A 19,446-nucleotide genomic window follows, 5' to 3' on the forward strand; every position below is an offset into this window, starting at 1 on the left:
TACAGGAGAATATTATTACAATGATATTAAAGAATGTGACTCTCTAATAAAAACATTATCTTGTGATAATAAAAATTTTATATGTTTATAAATTATATAGCAAAACTGCACATTAGGATTTAAATATTCATTGATGTCTGATAAACTTTTTAAATACCAATATATTGTATTATAAAACTTTATCCTGCAGAAAGAAGCAAATAATTGCTTAATAAATAACAAAATATTCATATATATTTGTGTCTTGCTGTCATTTTATATTTTTATTTCAGTGATACACCTTTTTCCAATTAATTAGTAAGTTTTTAACAATAAATTATATCTAATAAACATTTCAAAATTTATAAAAGTGTACCAATCCTAAATGATATATTACACATTTAATATTTGACACACATCTTATCAATAAAAATTTACTTTGAGAAATAACAAAAAAATTATTTAAAAATATGTAAAAACAAATATAAAAATAATTTATAAAAACGCTTAATTAATATTTTATTTTTATAAATGAAACACAGTTATTGGATTCTAATTGTCAATTATTACATCCTATATAAATTGAGTTATTTATATTATAATTACAAATTAAAGGATAGAAATTACATTGCTTTAATAAATATTTTTTGCATACTTATTATAATACTTTATTAAGTAATTCATATACGTAATACTATACCATAACTAAGATAAAATATAATTAGACAATGAACTTTTATTCATTTTTTGTAAAGCTAATTAAACAAATGAAATCTCAGTAGAAATTTATTTCTTCCACTGAATATCATAATAAGTTCTACACTTTGGATATTTTGTATATTTTTTGCATAATATGTGCAATATGTGCATTTTTGCAATTTTAAATTTCCTATAAATGCATAAAAATTCATTGTCTAAATATAACATCTCACATCTCACATCTCACATCCAATACATAATAGAAAAAAGACGACTAAAAAAGATATTAATTTCACATTATCGTGATAACAAATTTAATCAGTTAAATAACATTTTTCGTAACTACTACTTGAGGGAAAAAGTTTTAATTTAGCAATTAGGGATTTAAATAAATTTCAAATTCCCTGTTCCTTCTGATAAAACAGTTTCTTAGGAGGCGGGCGTTACATCGACGTCAACGCAGATCGATAGCTTTACTCACGGTATGAATCTACAGTATCTTGAGAACAGTTCACGGTAATTCGTCATCCATTTCTCTAAACAGTTGGCAGAATTTGTGCGTGCAGTGTGCGCTAGTCTGCCGACGGCGTCCGTTTGTAGGAAAGAGAGAAGACATTGGAAGGAGCCCTTTTGTCAAATTAAAGGAAATCAACTTCGGATTGAGAAGTAACTCTAATAGTCAGATAAAAGAGAAATCAAGAAAGTCCGGAGGTTAACAAAGTGATAGTTGAGCTGCGTTTTGGATTCTTTGACCTCTTGAACTCCCCGCGAGTTTTTTCTTCCCGCGAGGTGAATAACAGTGGTACATAGACGAACCCCTGACCCCTCCGCCGAAGCTTCGCGCCTCGGCGCCTAGACTATATCAAAAGAAAGGAAAAAGAAATTGCGGAAGCGGGGAGGTTAAGAGGACGGCACGAAAGGGAGAACGCGCCGTCCATCACCATGAAGCTCGTTGACCACGTGGTGAGGAGCTTCAAGGTGGCTAAGGTTTTCCGTGAAAATTCCGATCGCATAAATAGCATCGATTTTTCACCAAACGGAGATACTTTGATCTCCTGCTCGGAAGATGACCAGATCGTGATATATGACTGTGAGAAAGGCACTCAGGTGCGTACAGTCAATTCCAAGAAATATGGTGTAGATTTAATCCATTTCACCCATGCAAAGAATACTGCGATACACAGCAGTACAAAAATTGATGACACCATCCGCTATCTAAGCTTACATGACAATAAGTATATCAGATATTTCCCAGGTCATAGCAAGAAAGTTGTATCATTATGTATCAGCCCTATAGAAGATACATTTCTTTCTGGGTCTTTAGATAAATCATTAAGACTATGGGACTTACGTTCTCCTAATTGTCATGGTGTTATGAATGTTTCGGGACGTCCAGTTGCTGCATATGATCCAGAGGGTCTGATTTTTGCAGCAGGTGTCAATTCAGAGTTTTTGAAGCTATATGATCTACGCAGTTTCGACAAAGGGCCATTTGTTACATTTAAATTATCTCAAGAGAAAGAATGTGATTGGACAGGACTAAAATTTAGTAGAGATGGTAAAACCATTTTGATCTCTACAAATGGCAGCACAATCCGTTTGATTGATGCTTTTCATGGTACTCCGCTACAAACATTTGCTGGTTATTTGAACAACAAAGGAATTGCAATTGAAGCCAGCTTTAGTCCTGATTCACAATTTGTATTTAGTGGATCCACAGATGGGAGAGTGCATGTATGGAATGCTGAAACTGGATACAAAGTTTGTGTGCTTAATGGAGATCACCCTGCACCAGTTCAGTGTATTCAATTTAATCCTAAGTACATGATGTTAGCATCTGCCTGTACCAATATGGCATTTTGGTTGCCTACTGTTGACGAAAGTGCATAAAATCAATGCATCAAGTACTGGGCAATGCTTGCTAGAATTTATCTAATTTTGTGCAAGAAGGAACTGAAAATGACATCGGTTCAAGGAGGGAATAACAACAGTTCTTGGGTATTTCAAATGAGCAGAAATTGCATTTACATTATGTACAAGATTAACTAACCGACGTATGAGACGCCGGTGCTGGAACAAACCCAAGAAGCAGAAAAAATGGCTACAATATCCAGGAAATTGGCCCGCTTGGCTCATTGGCTTGCTTTGAGTATGTCATGCATGGTTTATGTATTTTGCCATCTTCATCTTCATCGTCATATACTCTGTGGCGCGATGAACGTGACCATCATAATACCTTGTCAATATTTAAAAATCGTGATACACCATCACTTTTCTTATTTCTCAAAGTATGCTACAAATATTGCTAGTATTTGGATATGTCATCTTGTGTACATAATTCCTTCTTGTGTACCTGTGTGTAGTAACGATACAGAATTATCTATACCATACAGACATCTGAACAGTTTGACCATACTTTAGCAAAACCAATAACTTCAATAATTATTTTGATTCACTGCACTAAAAAAAAATTAACATATATTATATTATCAATAGAATGTATTTGTATAGATTTTTTAATTGAAAAATTTTGACGTTATTCACTTGAAATAAGTTTGTACAGCACAAAAAAAGAAAAAAGAATGATAATTTTTTTATTAATATTTCGAAAACAAATCGAATTCTATATCTACTATATGAAATTTTACATTTTATTCTATGATACATAATTGGTTGATGAAAAGAAGAATTGTAGTCGCTGATATCGCGCATGGAGAAATTGTTGTAATCATATTGCATTAACACATATCTCAACAAATTGATTCATTAATTAAATTTGCTAGTGGCCGTCCGAAATCAGGGATATTTTTCGTAACCTCATTATGAACGGGCGTTCACTTGAAATTCAATGATTATACGACCTCGTTGCGCGCAAGAACGATAGGATATCGAGCTTATTTATTATGCGCAATAAACATGTGAAATGTCTTAAATAGACACTTTGTTGACGGCAGTAAAGTATCTCGTGTTTCTACTACTTCCATGCGATAAAGGTATAATAATTCTGAAAGTATACTGCCAACGTTGGCACTTATGTTATTGTATATGTATTATTCTAGATATGGTATCGTTTTTAATCTACATGCGTGGAACCGGCGGGCCGGGTGAGAAAACATTCGATGATGGTAGGAAGTGCAGTTAAGTCTAATCATTTTCACACAATAGTTCGGTAAATTTTAATGTTTACATCTATGCGATAAAGCATTTTACTATAAGCCAACAGGTGCATTGGAATGAACAGGCAGCATTTTATTACAAATTAAAAAAGAGAAAAAGATATAAAAAAGAAGAAAAAAAGTTCGACAATCCATCCTTTTAATATGATATAATTGTAGTTAAATGTCTGTTTCGTTTCGTTCTATACGTATGTAAGTCCATACTTAATAAATTATCGAAATTGTATTGTTTATATAGGATGAAAAACTGAAGATATCGCGAAAACCGCATCGAAAAGAATACTACACAAAATTGTATGACTTGTACTACATATTTACAATACTGCTCGTGCACATTCTGTCTGTTCGATTATATAGCCCTGCCTTCATCATACGTGTATATATCATTATATCCACAGTGTCCTCTAGAATTTCTAGATGTTTTCCTTAACATACCTTATGCAAGAGTAGATGATTGTACTATTCTATACGAAAAAAACGCGTACGTATGCGTAACGTGTATGATTGTGTTGCATATTTGCGTATTGTCTATTGATTCTACAACGGTGTATGAGTGCGTGTACGAATGTCTCTTTGTATGTAATGTGTTCGCTTGTATATCTTCGAGGTCGGCGAGCTCTTGAATGCATTACTTGTGCGCCAATGCACGAGAGTTCGCCACATCTTGTAAAATAGTATTTTTCTAAGTGGCGAAACAGTGTACGCAAAGATTGCGGTCTACGTCGAACATGCGAAAACGAAGAAATACGATTGTTATTTAAAAACGTGTATTGTGCGTAATTAACAAAAAAGAAGACGAATATACGCCGAATTTAATGAACCAGATCGAAGCAAAGATTTCATAGGGCACCCGAAAGATAGACTCGAAGAAATCAAATCGTTTTGAAAGTACCACGATCGATCCACGTATATAGATTAAAATACTTTCATACTGCCAACTATAATTGAATAAATCCAAGCCCATGCCAAGAATAATCTTGAATATAAATTTCTGTAAATCGTTCAACATGCGAAACACTGTGTTCCCAAACGGAAAAAGCGACAACTTGTATATATTCTGGCAAGTTAACGACGGAACATTATCTAATCGATAAATTTACGTTCTTCCGTGAGCAGAGACGTGGAAATTGATCATTAATCGATTAGATTTTTCAGTGGTTATAAGTCCACTTCAATTTGTTTCCACGTATAAAGCGTCAGTCAGGGGCATAAATAAACGATTCTTTTTTCCTGAGATTGTACAAATCCTCGTAAAGTTGTATATATAAAAACAAAATAATATGATATTCTTTTTATAAACATCAGTCTTCATTTAGTGATTGTATATTTGCATTCTATTGCCCATAACGAGGATACACAATCTATAAAAAAGAAGATAATGTACAAGCCAAGAACTTTTTACTGTTAAACCATTTAGTTTAATTTTTGTCATATTTAACTATTTGAATGAAGTAAAAGAAATATTATTTCTAAACTATACAATATTACTCATTTACGCCTCTGTCATGACCGTCGATTTATGCGGCCACTTAACATAGGGATTTAGAACTGAATTAAGATTAGGTGTATATTGTGTCAATCGAATGAATCTTAACAATTAAGAGAGCGTTTTATTAAAATACACTTAAAAAAAGAAAGAAGACGCAAAAGTAAACAAAAGATACTAAATGTGATGATTCATTGAAGTAATTAATCTATGTTTAATTATTCTATATTTAGAAACATTTATTTTGAAACGTTTTAGTTTTTGAGAGATTTCTAAGTTCCTACGTTAAGTTTTGGTAATGGGATAACAGTCGACATGCGTGTTTGTAGATGAAATGTAGTCATATTCAGTACTAATTTTTAATTGAATTTTACGTTATTCTGCGTAAGAGTTAAGCCGATTAATTAACACGTTATACGTAATAGTGCATTATAGATTCTTAGAGAACTAGGAACATATGAAAACAAACGTGTTGTCATTATAAAATGAAAATTTCTGTTATGAAACATTTAAACGATTAACGATATTGAATTATTCTTGAATACTTGGAACATGTATTGTGCATAGTAAATATGAAGAGATATTTTAGTATATTGTATTGAAAGAGAAAATCTTTTTACTTCCATATTATATGAAAATTGCAATAAAAATTGAAATAAGAATTCATTTTTTGTAAAGAAAGAAACAAAATGTTTTGTGATCGCATTTACCTATGTTCCAGTTCGCTAAGTCGAAACGACAATTAACACAGAATGATGAAATTTTCTTTCACTTTAAATGTAACAACATATCAGCGTGTTTATTAAGGAATTTTTATTGAACGAACATATTTTTAAGTGTAATTCACGAAAAAGAATCTTTGATGACAATGTTCAATTTATATATAACATTTATTGCGCAGATAAAAGAATTTTTCCTTTTTTTCTTTTTTTTTTTAATCAATTTAAATAGAACGCGTGAAAGTTTACTAAGAAAAACAAATTCTAATAAAACACTTTTTTTGTACATTAAAATTTGGTCTTATCATTTTATTTCTATGCTGATTTCTATTAATCGTTTAGAAACATAAATAAACCCTAACATAGAATAACATAATTTCACATTTCTGTTGTATGTATACTTTGTATATTGTTTTATTGATGGCTGATCATGTCTAAGTTACTTTGCAAAGTCGTTAACAGTATGGTAATGTTGAATAGCAATTTTAATCGCTAAAATTACGTAACACGTATGTTAATGTAACATAATTACATCTCTGCAGTAAAATTGATAGAATTTTTAGTAATTAAAGCTGTGCAAATATTGCTTAATATGGTATACGTGTAATTCCCTTTTTCATGCAATAAATTTATCACTTATGATATATAGCTGTTGATTATACATTTTGTTCAGACATAGTAAATATAAAGATGAGCTATTAATTTTTATACTTTTGAATGCAGCATCAATCATATTTTTTGTTATGCCAAAATTATTTTCATTATGTTTTGTGATACTATTATTTCTTCGCAATATTTATAACAACATAAAAATGCGATATAAACGGATGTATTATGATTTACAGTAATTACAACATTCATAGATATTGTAAATTATAAGGCAGATTCTTATGAAATAAATTTAAATAAAATGGATAATACTTTGGAATTGAATTTTATTCTACTTAAAATAAAATTGTGTTTTTAAATATTTTTGTACAAAATTGATGTTATAAAGTAACATATGAATACTTTTCATGATCACATTATATTATATTATATTATTATATTATATTATATAAACAGATTTTTCATATAGTATGACGATTATTATAAAGAACATAAAAATATCAGACATATTGTATAAAATATACACAAATTATTGAAAAGAATTTTTTAAAGATAACAAGCTAACCTTTTAGAATTAATTTTACAATATAGTAAAAAATACAAAAGGTTTTATTTGTCTATTGCCTGTATATGACAAAATCTTTTTATTTTCTCAAAAGTACTCTTGATATTAAATCTTGCTTCATCGTTTTTTATAGTTTTGGTATTATGGATTAAACATATTAAATGATCCTATAATTCAATACTATTCGATATTGCTGATATTTGAATTAAAAATAAAATACCTATAGCAATTCTACCATGAAGTGGAATAACAGATTCTAAATATTTCATCAAGTATTTGCATTAAGGATAATTCATCTATATTTAGCATTTAAAATATTTCTATTTGTAATTTTGATCTGTGAATTCATATTGATCCTCTTGCAGTTTCAAAACCATTCATAACCAAACCATAATGTAATCCTCTAACCTGTAAAGGAACAAATAAGTATTTCACTTATTAAAATAAGTATATAGGTATATATAAGTACTAAGTTCGTTAATTAATTAATAAGAAAAGCTTCTTGATAAGACAATGGATAGTGGATAGTCGATTTAAGAAAGTGAATTCTTTATAAGATATTGCATATCATCTGGATGAGGTTGTATGAATAGATGATGCATGGTTTTTAATGATTAATGTTTACCAGTATTGAACAAAAATAAAGGAAATTCGGTGATCCACAATAATACATTCCTTGTACGAATTTTTTTATCTTTACTTTATAAGAAATTTGTGAATTCAAGATGTACTTTTCCCAATAATATCTACTGTAATTTAAATTTGATGTTAATATATATAATTGTTTAATGTTAATATATATTTAATATATATTTAAATTAATGAATGTTGAAAACATAATAAATTAATGTGTATTTACCATGCGAATCTTTTCTCCACAAGTTAAAAACAGAACATCTCCTTATTTTAAATTTAATTCTTGTTGTACATTTCCTTCAATATTTGTTATTAGAAGTAATTTGTTAAGTATCTTTGGTAGATGAATTTGTCATGTTTGAAATTTTTAAGGATTTTTCTTCTATTTCATATCTTCAGTTCCCATGCATTCATTCCCTTGATCCTCTGGTCTTATTAATGCTTTACTTTCTATACTCAATTTACTTTCAAATCAATTTCTTAGCCATCTCTTGTAAATCTTTTTTCTAAGATAAAAAAATACCTCTTTTTATTTTGTAGCCCTCATGTTCTGGTATAATGAACTGATTAGAACCATACAAATCTCCTAATATTAAAACTTTTAATTAATTCTTGAAAATTCTAACCAGCCACAAAATGAACGTTTTCTCCCATATTTTGAATTCTTATTGAAGCAAAATTAACTGGTTTCACATCTTCTTTTACCAACATTTGTCATTTATCACCTAAGTTATGTATACTTACATTTTCATTAAAGGATATCTTGTATTAAGCTGAAAAAAATTAATTTTTATTTTCATATAATTCAAATTACGTTGTATGAATTTAACTTATTAACAGTTAATAAATATTTGCAGTTACTTTTCAATGACTACTTCAAATAGGTACTTTTGATACGATGCAATTACAAAACATTTCTTTTGTAATAAATAAAATATAAAAATTATAAGTATATGTATATTGTAGTAAAGAATATTATTTATAATTTGCCCAACGAGACGAGCAGTGCTACTCGAATGTCACTAGTCAGCAGTCAATAATGTTAGCTGCAGTAATCAAACTTTATTTACGTTATTAGATAGTTTTCGTTACCTTATATTTGAAAAGTAATTATTGAATGTATTTTTTATAAAAGTAAGCCTATCGATTTTTTACAAGAAATATAATTATATGAAAAATTTGACTGTCTGGACTATACTATAACTACATTTTAGTTGGTTATCCTGACTATAATATAACTAAACATTTCGAACGGTTTGTTTTGATGTTGATCGTGCGATATTTAAATACACATCAAAGTGATAAAAAATGGTAAATTTAAAAATAATTAGATGAAAATTTAATTTTCATAATTTATTATCTTCATTTACTTCACATTTGTATTTTTCAGTTACCTTTGTCGTTATTAAGAACTGCTCAAAATCATCCTATGGTTAGTTTCAAATATATATTTATAAAGTTATATTTCATATAATCTAGCAATATTAGTGCTTTCAATTAAATAATTTAATAATATATTTTACAGCTAGTCGAACTTAAGAATGGAGAAACGTATAATGGACATTTAGTTAGTTGTGATAGCTGGATGAATATTAATCTCAGAGAGGTTATATGTACATCCAGGGTACAATAACGATACATTTTTTCGAATTAATGAAATATTTCATAAATTATTTGTATAAAAGTTTATTGTATATAATGTAATATATATTATTTAGGATGGCGATAAATTTTGGAGAATGCCTGAATGCTATATTCGAGGTAGTACAATTAAGTATTTACGAATTCCTGATGAAGTCATAGATATGGTAAAAGAAGATGTACAAATGAAATCGAGGGGACGTGGAGAAATGAAAGGAAGAGGACAAAGTCAACGAGGTCGTGGTAGTGGAAGAGGTATAATCATACATAATATATATGTAAATATACATATATTAAATAGTATGTACACACATAAATATTTCTTTCATAGGAACTTTTGGTCGTGGTGGTAGAGGCCCTGCTGCTCTTGGTCGTGGTGCAGGTAATCAAGGAGGAAACAAATCTCAAAATAAAGCAAGAACCAAATGAAATTATGTTATCATTTTAGTTTACGTAGCAAATCTTCAATTTCCTATTCTTTTTCTCAAAAATATTCATACAAAATGTAAAATTATTACTTTTATTATGTAAGTAATTTTTACTAAAATGTATAAACATACAAACTGAATACACAGCAATTTTTGTAACAAAAATCTATTAACAAAGTACAGCAAAAAATACATTTCTACAGTTTAATTATATTTAACTAATAATTCAATGTACTATAATATTAAATGTACTATATATATAAAAAATTATTTCGTTTACTTAAGGTATTAAAGAGGACACCTATGAGGATATCTATGAATTCAATTAGGATAATATTAAACGTACTAAATATATAAAAAAAGAAATATTTATTTCATTTACATAAGGTATTAAAGAGGACACAAAATGTATTCTCTTAGTTCTATTTATACACGCAATTCTTATTTACTGAACGTAGAATGAAAGTTAAAATAGTATTGTACAATCACAACGTGAATTATTTATTGTAGTTCATTAGAAGAATCATAGCATAACTATAATTACTTTGATTATGTCACTTGTTCACAAGGTTTGTCAGATCAGTGGAAAGAAAATTGTAAATCGATACAAAATATATGTTATACTTAACGTGGATACATAATGACAAGTGTACGGTATATTGTTTAAATTTTCATGTGCCTGTAATAAAAGATACACCGATAAAAAGATAATCTATAATAAAATTAAGGAACTATAATTAGTACTTACTTTATCGTAGTCTCAAATTTATTTTGGGGAATGATGTTATATTTATCGTCCTTCAACTAAAACAAAATTTAAATTAATTTAAAATTTTTGAACTACACATTCAAATTTTATACTAAAGTAAACTTACTGTATGAAGCTAGATCTATCTCATCTGGTAACTCTGTAATATTAACATCAAACCGTTCTTGAACATCGTTCAATATCTTAGCGTCACTTTCATCACTGACTAATGTAATAGCAAGACCCTGTAAGTATTAACCGAGTATTAAAGTGAATGTTAGTATTATTACATTATAATATATCGTGCGAATATTAACCTTGGTACCGAAACGACCGGCTCTGGCTACTCGATGTAGGTATGTGTCCGAATCTTCTGGCATATCGTAATTAAACACTATGTTTACACGCTCAATATCCATACCACGTCCAAATAAATTTGTAGCTACCAAAATTCGCTAAAATAATAGTATTTGTTTGCAATTATTTCGAAACAAATGAAATATTACACATCTACATTACATGAAATATATATTAGATAGGCTTATACTAGACAACCAACATTTACCTTTTGGAAATCTTTAAATTGTTGGTACCTTGATAGCCGTTCTTCCTGAGTCATACCCCTATGTATACCAATCGCAGGAAAATTTTGTTCTGTTAGAAGTTGTGCCAAAGCCATACACCTTTGTACAGATTTTACAAAGATAACGACCTATAGAGTGATGTAAAATAGAAACGAATATTACAGTAGCTTAATGCATAACGAAAATCCTAAAGTAAATAATAACAATATCGCTTAATCGATGTCTGCGGACAAACCTGATTAAATTCAAGTACATCAAGTAATTCAAATAGCTTCTTGTTCTTTTCATTCTCTTTAAGTTTCACATAATGTTGTTGTAGACCGTGCAACGTGAGTTTCGCTTCATCATCCACATAGACTTCCATGGGCTGCGCAGAGAATGTTTTTTACAAGATTATCTATTTTACCCTATAGATAACCATACCTTTGATAATTTCAGATTCAATATATTTTTCTAGATGTAACACATTAAGTTGAAAATGTAACGAAATTTACGAATGAAATCGCGTATTGGAGAAATATAAACAAAAAATCATTGAAAACAAATTTGAGATATAAAATGAACAACTACAAATGAAAATTTAACAAGTGACGTAAATGATGTGAAAATGTAGAGTATTTTTTTTATGAATGTCCCAATTTCTCCCGCTTCCTTGATAATGGCAATTTTATATTAAGTAACTATAAATAAAATATATTAGATGATTTCTCGAGAACTTTCTGCTTAAATTCTCAGTTTTTTGCGCTTATTTGTCGATCGGATTAGTCATGCTGGTTACATACGGTCCGACGACTTCCATCTCTGGGCAGTGCCAACAATGAAAACTCAGCAGTCACCTCAACAGAACTAAGAAGGCGCACCCATGAATGTTCTGTCACACATCCGCTGACCACTCGATGCCAAATCTCTTCTCCCAAATTCTAGTATATTCGGAATATGCCCAGAATTGGCCTTGATTATTGTTGGTATGCTCATTATCACAAAATTTAACGGCCTCTGGGATACATACTTTTTTACATCGCGACTTAAATAGCTTATGATTCGTGATACACAAACTGATTTATATTTTGCTTTCACGTAGAAGTGAACACGATCAAACTATGTATGAACACTTCCATTTTCACTCCTATTAATTGATTATTGATTTCCATTAGCTTTTTTTGCAAAATATCAAAATACGTTGTTTCGATTATAGATAAGACGAACGCGACTAACAAATTCTAGATATATGCCACGTAATTGCAGCAATATCATCATCCTAGCTAACCCCAGTTTCCCATTCATCCTCTTGCATCTTCTTTCTTGCGCTCTTCTGTCTTCAGGTTTTCTTGAGATCTTCTTAGCCCCCCACCCAATCAAAAACTGCTTTCAATGCTGCTCTATGTCATTTAAAAATCTACCCCTCCCTTACACCTGATCGAATCATCTGCCCATAGAAATTGCAGAAACTTTCCACCCGACCCCTCCCAACAGATATATGACGTTTCCTAATATTCGTGTAACATTATACAGAACATCATTTTAACTTTGGCAATTTCAATATGCAGCAGACAATTTAAAAGATTTGAACATCGAAGATAGGAACTAAATAAAATTGCTTTAAAACATCGTCAACATCATCTTGATCAACTCAAGAAACGATTTTAAACGAAGATATCGTTCCTTTTATGAGTAGATATCTCGTCATCCGGTAAATGGAGGAAAACTTTGGAGCAGCAACTTGTTACGTTTAAGTTGTAGAACTTGACTTTCAACCGGAGACATCGAGGGGCTTTTCGTTATTGAATTCTGTGTCACTCCTTCAAAGTGTTGTCTAACTAGCCTAACCCGCGGGTGCGCCGTCAACGATATTTATAGTATGGTTTGAGCTTTGTCCTGGGTATGAATACAGGGCCAACGAAGTAGGAGCAATCGAAGATCGAAGTGAAGAGGAAGATTTTTTTAATTACATCTTGCATGAACTTTTTGCAGACAGGACGTATCTCCTTGGACAATGTGGCGCTGAACATCATGACTTGTTTACCGTGTGGAGTGCTTCTAAATATTTCCTGTACGTCCCTGCGCATATCTGAAAATAAATGTAGGTATATAATTTATATTCAACAGGGCTATAGTCATACATAAAAAAAGAACTGTATTTATAAATACCTAATAGCTCGAGCATTTTATCACATTCATCGAGTATAAAGTGCTTCAAGTGTTTCAGATTTAATTTTTTATTTCGAACAAGAGCAAGGATACGACCTGGTGTACCAACAACAATGTGAGGACATACGTTCTTTAGGACTTCTTCATCTTTTTGAATTGGTAAACCACCAAAAAATACACCGACCTAGTAATGTAAATACATTACTTGATATGAATCATTATTCACAAACATATTTCTTTTATAAAGCTAAATTGTATAACAAATATAAGAATCTTCGTCAGTGGTAGGTAGTGGTGTTAAAGAGTGTCACCATTATTTAATATGATAATTATATTTCATCATGTGAAGATTCCTTATAAACTATAATTAAATATAATTAACATAAGTTATGCTTACCTTCACATGAGGCATATATTTACTAAATCGTTCATATTCTTTGCTAATTTGGAAAGCAAGTTCTCGCGTATGACACATGACAAGGACATAGACCTGGTTCTCTGTTAATTCTAATTGTTGTAATGTAGCTAGCACAAATACAGCTGTTTTTCCCATGCCAGATTTTGCTTGACATAATATATCCATACCAAGCACTGCTTGGGGAATGCATTCATGTTGCACTGTAAATAAGACTTACATGAAAAATCTCCATTTATTTAACATAAAAGATATAATTTATACAAGTCAAGTAATCAGTTTATAGATATATCATTCATATGTAGTCTGTTGTCCCTATCAGATTTTCATCACTTGATTAAATATCTATATATTTTAATATATTAATTTTAATCTAGTACTGCCTGCAAGAACATATACAATCTGTAAGTTTATCTAGACACCGATGAATTTATCAAGATATGTACATGTCCCAAAAATTTAAATGAGGAAAGGAAAAAGAATGAGTGAGATATTAATAATTAATGAGAATATAATGTACAGATACCAATGGCAGTTTGTGGGAATGTAATGTCAACTGTCATTGCAGACAGTACTGTATATAAAATTTAGTACTGGTATGTTATACTTTGTAACATTATTACCTTCAGATGGATGTTCAAAACCACAATCAATAATTGCACGTAATATTTCTGGTTTAAGAAGAAAATCCCTAAATCCACTACTGTGAATAGATACATATGTGCCCTTCACTTCTTTTTTAGCAGGTGTATCCCTACTTCCATCAACTAATTGTTCAGTCTGTTCTTCATCTTCGTAATCCAAGAGGTCATCATTATCCGCCATCTTTTTTTTTTATATTTATTGAATTATTGCTGAAAAATAATATTATACATATAACTAAAACCTACAAAAATTATATTTATATAATAAAACTATATACAGATATTTATACATAAAATTTATTATTAAATTTTGATTTCAAATTTGTAATAACTCTTTAGACCACAGATGTTTAAGCAATTATGGGAAATTTAGGTGTACGAAAGATACACAGAATATGTAAAAGTATATAAAATATTCAAAGAACAGTACTTATTAGAATATTTAGTGGATGAAACAAATCTCTGCTTATCTTAGTAAATTTATATTAATTTCTTGATACCTTCCCTTATTTTTATCTGGCAAAAGAAAAAAAAAAAAAATTCATGTAAAATTTTAAAGTATTAATTATAATCTAGAAATCTATCTCCTGAAATATTATGAAACTATATGAATAAATGAATATTAAATCACTTAAATAAGTACTAAGTCTTTCAAATACATGATAAATAAATATACCTATGAAAATGCACTTGCCTATAACAATAATGATTTTTGTACGAATAATACACTTAATGTAATCGCCATTTTAGTGACGCTACATCGCTTACTCGTGGAAAAAACGAAAGGTATAAAATAAGTAAAACGGTCAAAATCAAAATTTTTTTAAACACTCATCTTGAAAATGTAAATTAGACACATGTACATATCTGCACAATTGAAAATTATATAATTTATCCTTCAAATTCGTTCACGTTTTCAACGTTATAGATTACAAGATAAACATTTATGCGTCATTTAATTTTTACTATGGAACATAACCAATAATAAAACTATTATGCAATAGTAAAACTTGAGGATATTCTTAATGCAATCAGATACATTTTACGTATGGATTGATTATTAATAAATAATTAAATACGGATTACAAATGTTCACCTTACCTCCAGACACAATTTTAACAAACTGACGCTCAGTAACTCATCACTACTATAGTCAGTGTGTTCGTGTAATTTCTCGCATTATATTCCGGAAGACTAGAGTTGCCAACTACAAAACTACATACATCCTATAAAGACTATATTTGTATTAAAATTATTCGAAATAATAAATATTAAATAAATACAGTGAGCAAATTATGCTACAATTTTGTTCGTGTATTATTGTTAATATAATATTTAACATTATAAATAATAATACCGATGTTGATTACTTGTAACTTGCGAATAACTTCATTCTTATAATGACAATGACCGGATATACGCAATCATATATCATATTAAAATATTGGCGGTCTTTTAGAAATAAGTAATGGTAGCAATTAAAGGAAATATTTTATATAAACAAATATCTATAGTACTGAACATATGTGTATTCATTAAATTCGTCGACTGCTTAAAATTAATCAAAATAAAATAATCGTTTATAAGACAAAACAGAAAATGTATAAGATTTCAATGTAAATCAATTGTTATATTTTTGTAATAAAAATATCTATTTTAAAAATAGTATGTTTTATTTTGTTATAAGATTGTTTTTTCTAATAATAATTTAGAAAAGTTTAATTAAAAATAAAAGTTAAATTTGAAAATCCTTATACAAGGAATTATATTACATTGGTATTACATTGTCTACCTTAACATAATTATTTATTTATTCATTTATTTATCCCAAATCAAAATTTTACTAAATGGACGCAAGTTTTCATTATAAACATTAAGGGTACTGTTTAAATATGGTAAATTTTATTTAATAACATCACAGATACAATAATTATGTACAGTTGGAGAAAATGTTTAAACCGCTGGTTAAACACTTTCAGCTATCCCATTGTCAATGTAAGCACTGAAGTACTAGGTTTCAGATAAAGGTGCTCCATAAGGGCGGACATTTGACAGTTTCGAAATAGAAACTTCGATTTTCAAAATCGTACTGCGGTCTAGAATTACCATTTTATTCTAGACATATGCTTATGTTTGCATTACACTTTTTTTTTTGCTAATCATTAGTGCACAATTAGCAGCCATTTGTATTACCCCCAATTGTATTACAAGTTGTCTTCGGACGAGGACAATTTATCAAATACATACAGTTTCAATTGAGCGTCGTGCCTTTGTGGAGGCGCGGCAGGATCCGGTTTCACCATCTGCGAGGCACATGGAGGATCTATGTTACGGGGTAATAAGGTATGATTGAGCTCAGGCATAGAGGCAGTTGGATCTTTTAGAGGCAATGTTACTTCTCTCAAAGAGTCTGTAGGTGAGGGAGGAAGCACCACTTTCTCAGGAGCATTTTGAATAAATATTACTCTAGAAAATATAGTCGATATTTATAACATTTGCAACTAAATAGAAATAATTATTGTTAATATTATATACCTGTTAAATGCTCGCCATTTTCTGCATAATGTAATGTATACTTTGCACTGAATGTACATAAAAACTAAACCTCCTGTAGAACCAATTACAACAACTATTAATTTAGTCCAGAAAGACCAGTCTACATATCCACGTCGAGCTTCTTCAACGGAACGTTCGACGAGTACGTATAAAGACCAAGCCACACAAAGTGCAGCTATTGCATGAAAAGCAACCGCGCACCATAATTTACGAACTTCTAGGGCAGACATTTCAAGTTTTTCCCACTAAAAATCATTGATTAATATCGTATATAATGTTTCCAAACTTATTAAATTAAGAATCAGCAAATTATAGGTTTAGTCTTTAAAAATCTGAACGAAAATTTCTTCATATATACAGAACAAATACAAAGAAATGATACCTCACAAAATGGTTTTGTTTTAGCATGCATAATAAATGTGAATTTACATAATTCACAAGCACGTGTGTCAGAAGCTTTTATCCATTGTTGAAGGCAAGCTTGATGTACATAACGTAAACTGCCACTGCAATAACAAGGTGCTAAAAGAGGAGCACCTTCTTCACCTTCACAATGACATATTCTGCAATAAAAAAAGAATATAAAATTTGCGTACATTATTGTATAATAAATATTGTTCGTAAATAATTATTTTAGCAGTGCTATAATACATAACTTTTCGTAAAAAGGTAAGAAAGAGTTGTTTGAAGATAATTTATAATAAGAAAATTTTACATTTACCTGCAAATATCATGATTGTTTGAAGACAATGTGCTTACAGATGAATGACAATGATCTGGTATGATTGTAACTACTGTTGCATATGTTGATTCCTAAAAAATAAATATTCCATTAAACATAAATCAATAGGTAAAGTAAATTTATATTTTATATATTATAAAATTCTTTATTATGATTCATATATGAAACTAAAGTAATTTGTTTATTCATTAATGTTTTTGTTATGATACAGATATAAAACTAAAAGAATTTATTTGATCATTAATATTTACATAGTAATTGTCTTAAAGTAAAAAGTATTAAAATATGAAATAAATGTTTTATGAAAGTTATGTGGATAAAAAAAGAAAGATATATATGAGAAGTTACCCTTGGTGTCCATTCTGGTAAGCCTTCACCACCAGCAGGACTATTGTTATTGGAAGGACCAAGCGACAGAGGTGGTTGCCGGTCAGGCGGATTAACATTGATCTGATGAACCGGCATCACTCTCTGACCTCAGCAAAGATGTGATCAGTGATAAACAACATTAAACAAACACATCTTAACGAGTGTTTGATAATTAGTTTCCATTGGTATCATGTTTAAGCACAAATTAATAGTTAATTACATACAAAAGACTTTTTGTGCCATGATGTTTAACATTTAACTTGAATATGTACTTAAAAACCTGAAATTATAGCGTACTTTAAAAAATGTTATATAAAACTGAAGTATTTGTAACTGTTATTTACATAAAAATATTTACTTAAGATTTTGATATTAATGATTAATTTATATCTGGAAGACGATATAATTATGTATTACACTTGATTCTTTAAAAATATAATTTATACAGAAATTATCAAATAATAAATACATCAAAAATATGTAGATAGCATAAGTATCTACTCTGATATCAATTGTATCCACTCAAAACAATGCAAAAGCTGTTAAAGTAAAAATCAAGTATATTTATCATTAAGATTACTTAATAAAAACAGACAGAGAAAAATACGAATTAAACAATTTGAATAAGTAAAACGATAAATTCTGATTCGTTTCTTATTCAAATTTGTAATATTTATATAAAGAGAGAAAGCGACACATATACAAAAAAAACACTGACAGTGACGAAAAATGCTACAGTGGTTACATTTTATCAAAATCACTACGTAAACGTAACACTTGGAACGAAAACTATTCGACAAAAAGAAAACAAAGCATTGGCGTCACATACATCTTTTCATTTCCGTGGAAATCACACTAGCACTAAATTTGGTAATTGGATAATAAATACGCTATTCAAACAAGCTTTATTTTAAACGATTGAGTGACGTTTAATAAATGAAATTTTTCGTAATTGTCTTGATGAAATTTTTATATAGCACGAAAGCAAGTCGATTTTGACACTTCGTCTCGAGTCAATGACACACTATAGGAAACTTATATTCACTGCAGTAAATTAATTAACTTGCACAGTTTAATGTTGAAATTATTTCGAAGTTTTCTTATAGTCTATCACGTTTTGAGCGCGTGCGATGAACCGCATCAATTTTCAAAAATACCACGAATACTGACTTTATTACAAAGCATAGTTCTTTCTTCACAACAGACTGTGTATTTTATTTCTCTGAGGCGCCGCCATAACGTAGAGCGTAGGCGTGGCGTGTGTATAAGATCAACCAATCCGTTGTTTGGAAATGACATTGA

The 19,446-nt window shown here is 29.6% G+C and overlaps 4 protein-coding genes across 7 annotated transcripts; 2 read left to right on the forward strand and 2 right to left on the reverse strand.

Annotated features, from left to right (window-relative positions):
- Window positions 1-1,196: 1,196 nt before the first annotated feature.
- Window positions 1,197-6,987, forward strand: Wdr82 (WD repeat domain 82). 2 transcript variants are annotated; one of them, XR_011799834.1, is made up of 2 exons: window positions 1,197-3,671; window positions 3,738-6,987. XR_011799834.1 is itself a non-coding variant. In XM_072003532.1 (1 exon), exon 1 carries the CDS (start codon window positions 1,621-1,623, stop codon window positions 2,566-2,568), a length of 948 nt encoding a protein of 315 aa, XP_071859633.1. In that variant the 5' UTR covers window positions 1,197-1,620; the 3' UTR covers window positions 2,569-6,987. The 2 variants fall into 2 exon arrangements, 1 of the variants encoding a protein (XP_071859633.1); XM_072003532.1 differs by having other exon boundaries at window positions 1,197-6,987.
- A 1,958-nt stretch (window positions 6,988-8,945) lies between these two features.
- Window positions 8,946-10,151, forward strand: LOC139987372 (U6 snRNA-associated Sm-like protein LSm4). Its single transcript, XM_072003547.1, has 5 exons — window positions 8,946-9,180; window positions 9,260-9,301; window positions 9,395-9,493; window positions 9,588-9,765; window positions 9,842-10,151. The coding sequence occupies exons 1-5, from the start codon at window positions 9,178-9,180 to the stop codon at window positions 9,937-9,939; spliced, it is 420 nt and encodes a 139-aa protein (XP_071859648.1). The 5' UTR covers window positions 8,946-9,177; the 3' UTR covers window positions 9,940-10,151.
- Window positions 10,152-10,290: 139 nt separating this feature from the next.
- On the reverse strand, window positions 10,291-14,687 carry Hel25e (ATP-dependent RNA helicase 25E). Its single transcript, XM_072003528.1, has 10 exons — window positions 14,457-14,687; window positions 13,816-14,036; window positions 13,419-13,602; window positions 13,220-13,338; window positions 11,506-11,637; window positions 11,252-11,398; window positions 11,004-11,141; window positions 10,814-10,931; window positions 10,687-10,742; window positions 10,291-10,617 (listed from the first exon to the last, which is right to left on the reverse strand). The coding sequence occupies exons 1-9, from the start codon at window positions 14,656-14,658 to the stop codon at window positions 10,729-10,731; spliced, it is 1,275 nt and encodes a 424-aa protein (XP_071859629.1). The 5' UTR covers window positions 14,659-14,687; the 3' UTR covers window positions 10,291-10,617; window positions 10,687-10,728.
- A 1,670-nt stretch (window positions 14,688-16,357) lies between these two features.
- Window positions 16,358-19,397, reverse strand: LOC139987643 (E3 ubiquitin-protein ligase MARCHF8). Of its 3 annotated transcripts, XM_072004124.1 has the most exons (7): window positions 18,974-19,391; window positions 18,503-18,534; window positions 18,124-18,424; window positions 17,755-17,846; window positions 17,416-17,596; window positions 17,013-17,278; window positions 16,358-16,943 (listed from the first exon to the last, which is right to left on the reverse strand). In XM_072004124.1, the coding sequence occupies exons 3-7, from the start codon at window positions 18,238-18,240 to the stop codon at window positions 16,682-16,684; spliced, it is 918 nt and encodes a 305-aa protein (XP_071860225.1). In that variant the 5' UTR covers window positions 18,241-18,424; window positions 18,503-18,534; window positions 18,974-19,391; the 3' UTR covers window positions 16,358-16,681. The 3 variants fall into 3 exon arrangements, with proteins under 3 accessions (XP_071860225.1, XP_071860226.1, XP_071860224.1); XM_072004125.1 differs by lacking the exon at window positions 18,503-18,534 and having other exon boundaries at window positions 19,315-19,397; XM_072004123.1 differs by lacking the exon at window positions 18,503-18,534.
- Between the last annotated feature and the right edge of the window lie 49 nt (window positions 19,398-19,446).

This window comes from Bombus fervidus, chromosome 5 (assembly GCF_041682495.2).
Source record: "Bombus fervidus isolate BK054 chromosome 5, iyBomFerv1, whole genome shotgun sequence".
Classification (NCBI taxonomy): domain Eukaryota; kingdom Metazoa; phylum Arthropoda; class Insecta; order Hymenoptera; family Apidae; genus Bombus; species Bombus fervidus.

Excerpts from the sequence above, each read along its gene's own strand:
- Wdr82 (XM_072003532.1), top strand. The coding sequence starts at position 1,621 with ATGAAGCTCGTTGACCACGTGGTGAGGAGCTTCAAGGTGGCTAAGGTT.
- LOC139987372 (XM_072003547.1), top strand. Across the intron at positions 9,302-9,394 it reads CTGCTCAAAATCATCCTATG|CTAGTCGAACTTAAGAATGG; the intron begins GTTAGTTTCAAA and ends TATATTTTACAG. Across the intron at positions 9,494-9,587 it reads AGGTTATATGTACATCCAGG|GATGGCGATAAATTTTGGAG; the intron begins GTACAATAACGA and ends TATATTATTTAG.
- Hel25e (XM_072003528.1), bottom strand. The coding sequence starts at position 14,658 with ATGGCGGATAATGATGACCTCTTGGATTACGAAGATGAAGAACAGACT. Across the intron at positions 14,037-14,456 it reads TTTTGAACATCCATCTGAAG|TGCAACATGAATGCATTCCC; the intron begins GTAATAATGTTA and ends TCTTATTTACAG. Across the intron at positions 11,142-11,251 it reads AATTTAAAGATTTCCAAAAG|CGAATTTTGGTAGCTACAAA; the intron begins GTAAATGTTGGT and ends CTATTATTTTAG.
- LOC139987643 (XM_072004125.1), bottom strand. The coding sequence starts at position 18,240 with ATGCCGGTTCATCAGATCAATGTTAATCCGCCTGACCGGCAACCACCT. Across the intron at positions 17,847-18,123 it reads TACCAGAATGGACACCAAGG|GAATCAACATATGCAACAGT; the intron begins GTAACTTCTCAT and ends TTTATTTTTTAG. Across the intron at positions 17,279-17,415 it reads AAACAAAACCATTTTGTGAG|TGGGAAAAACTTGAAATGTC; the intron begins GTATCATTTCTT and ends AATGATTTTTAG.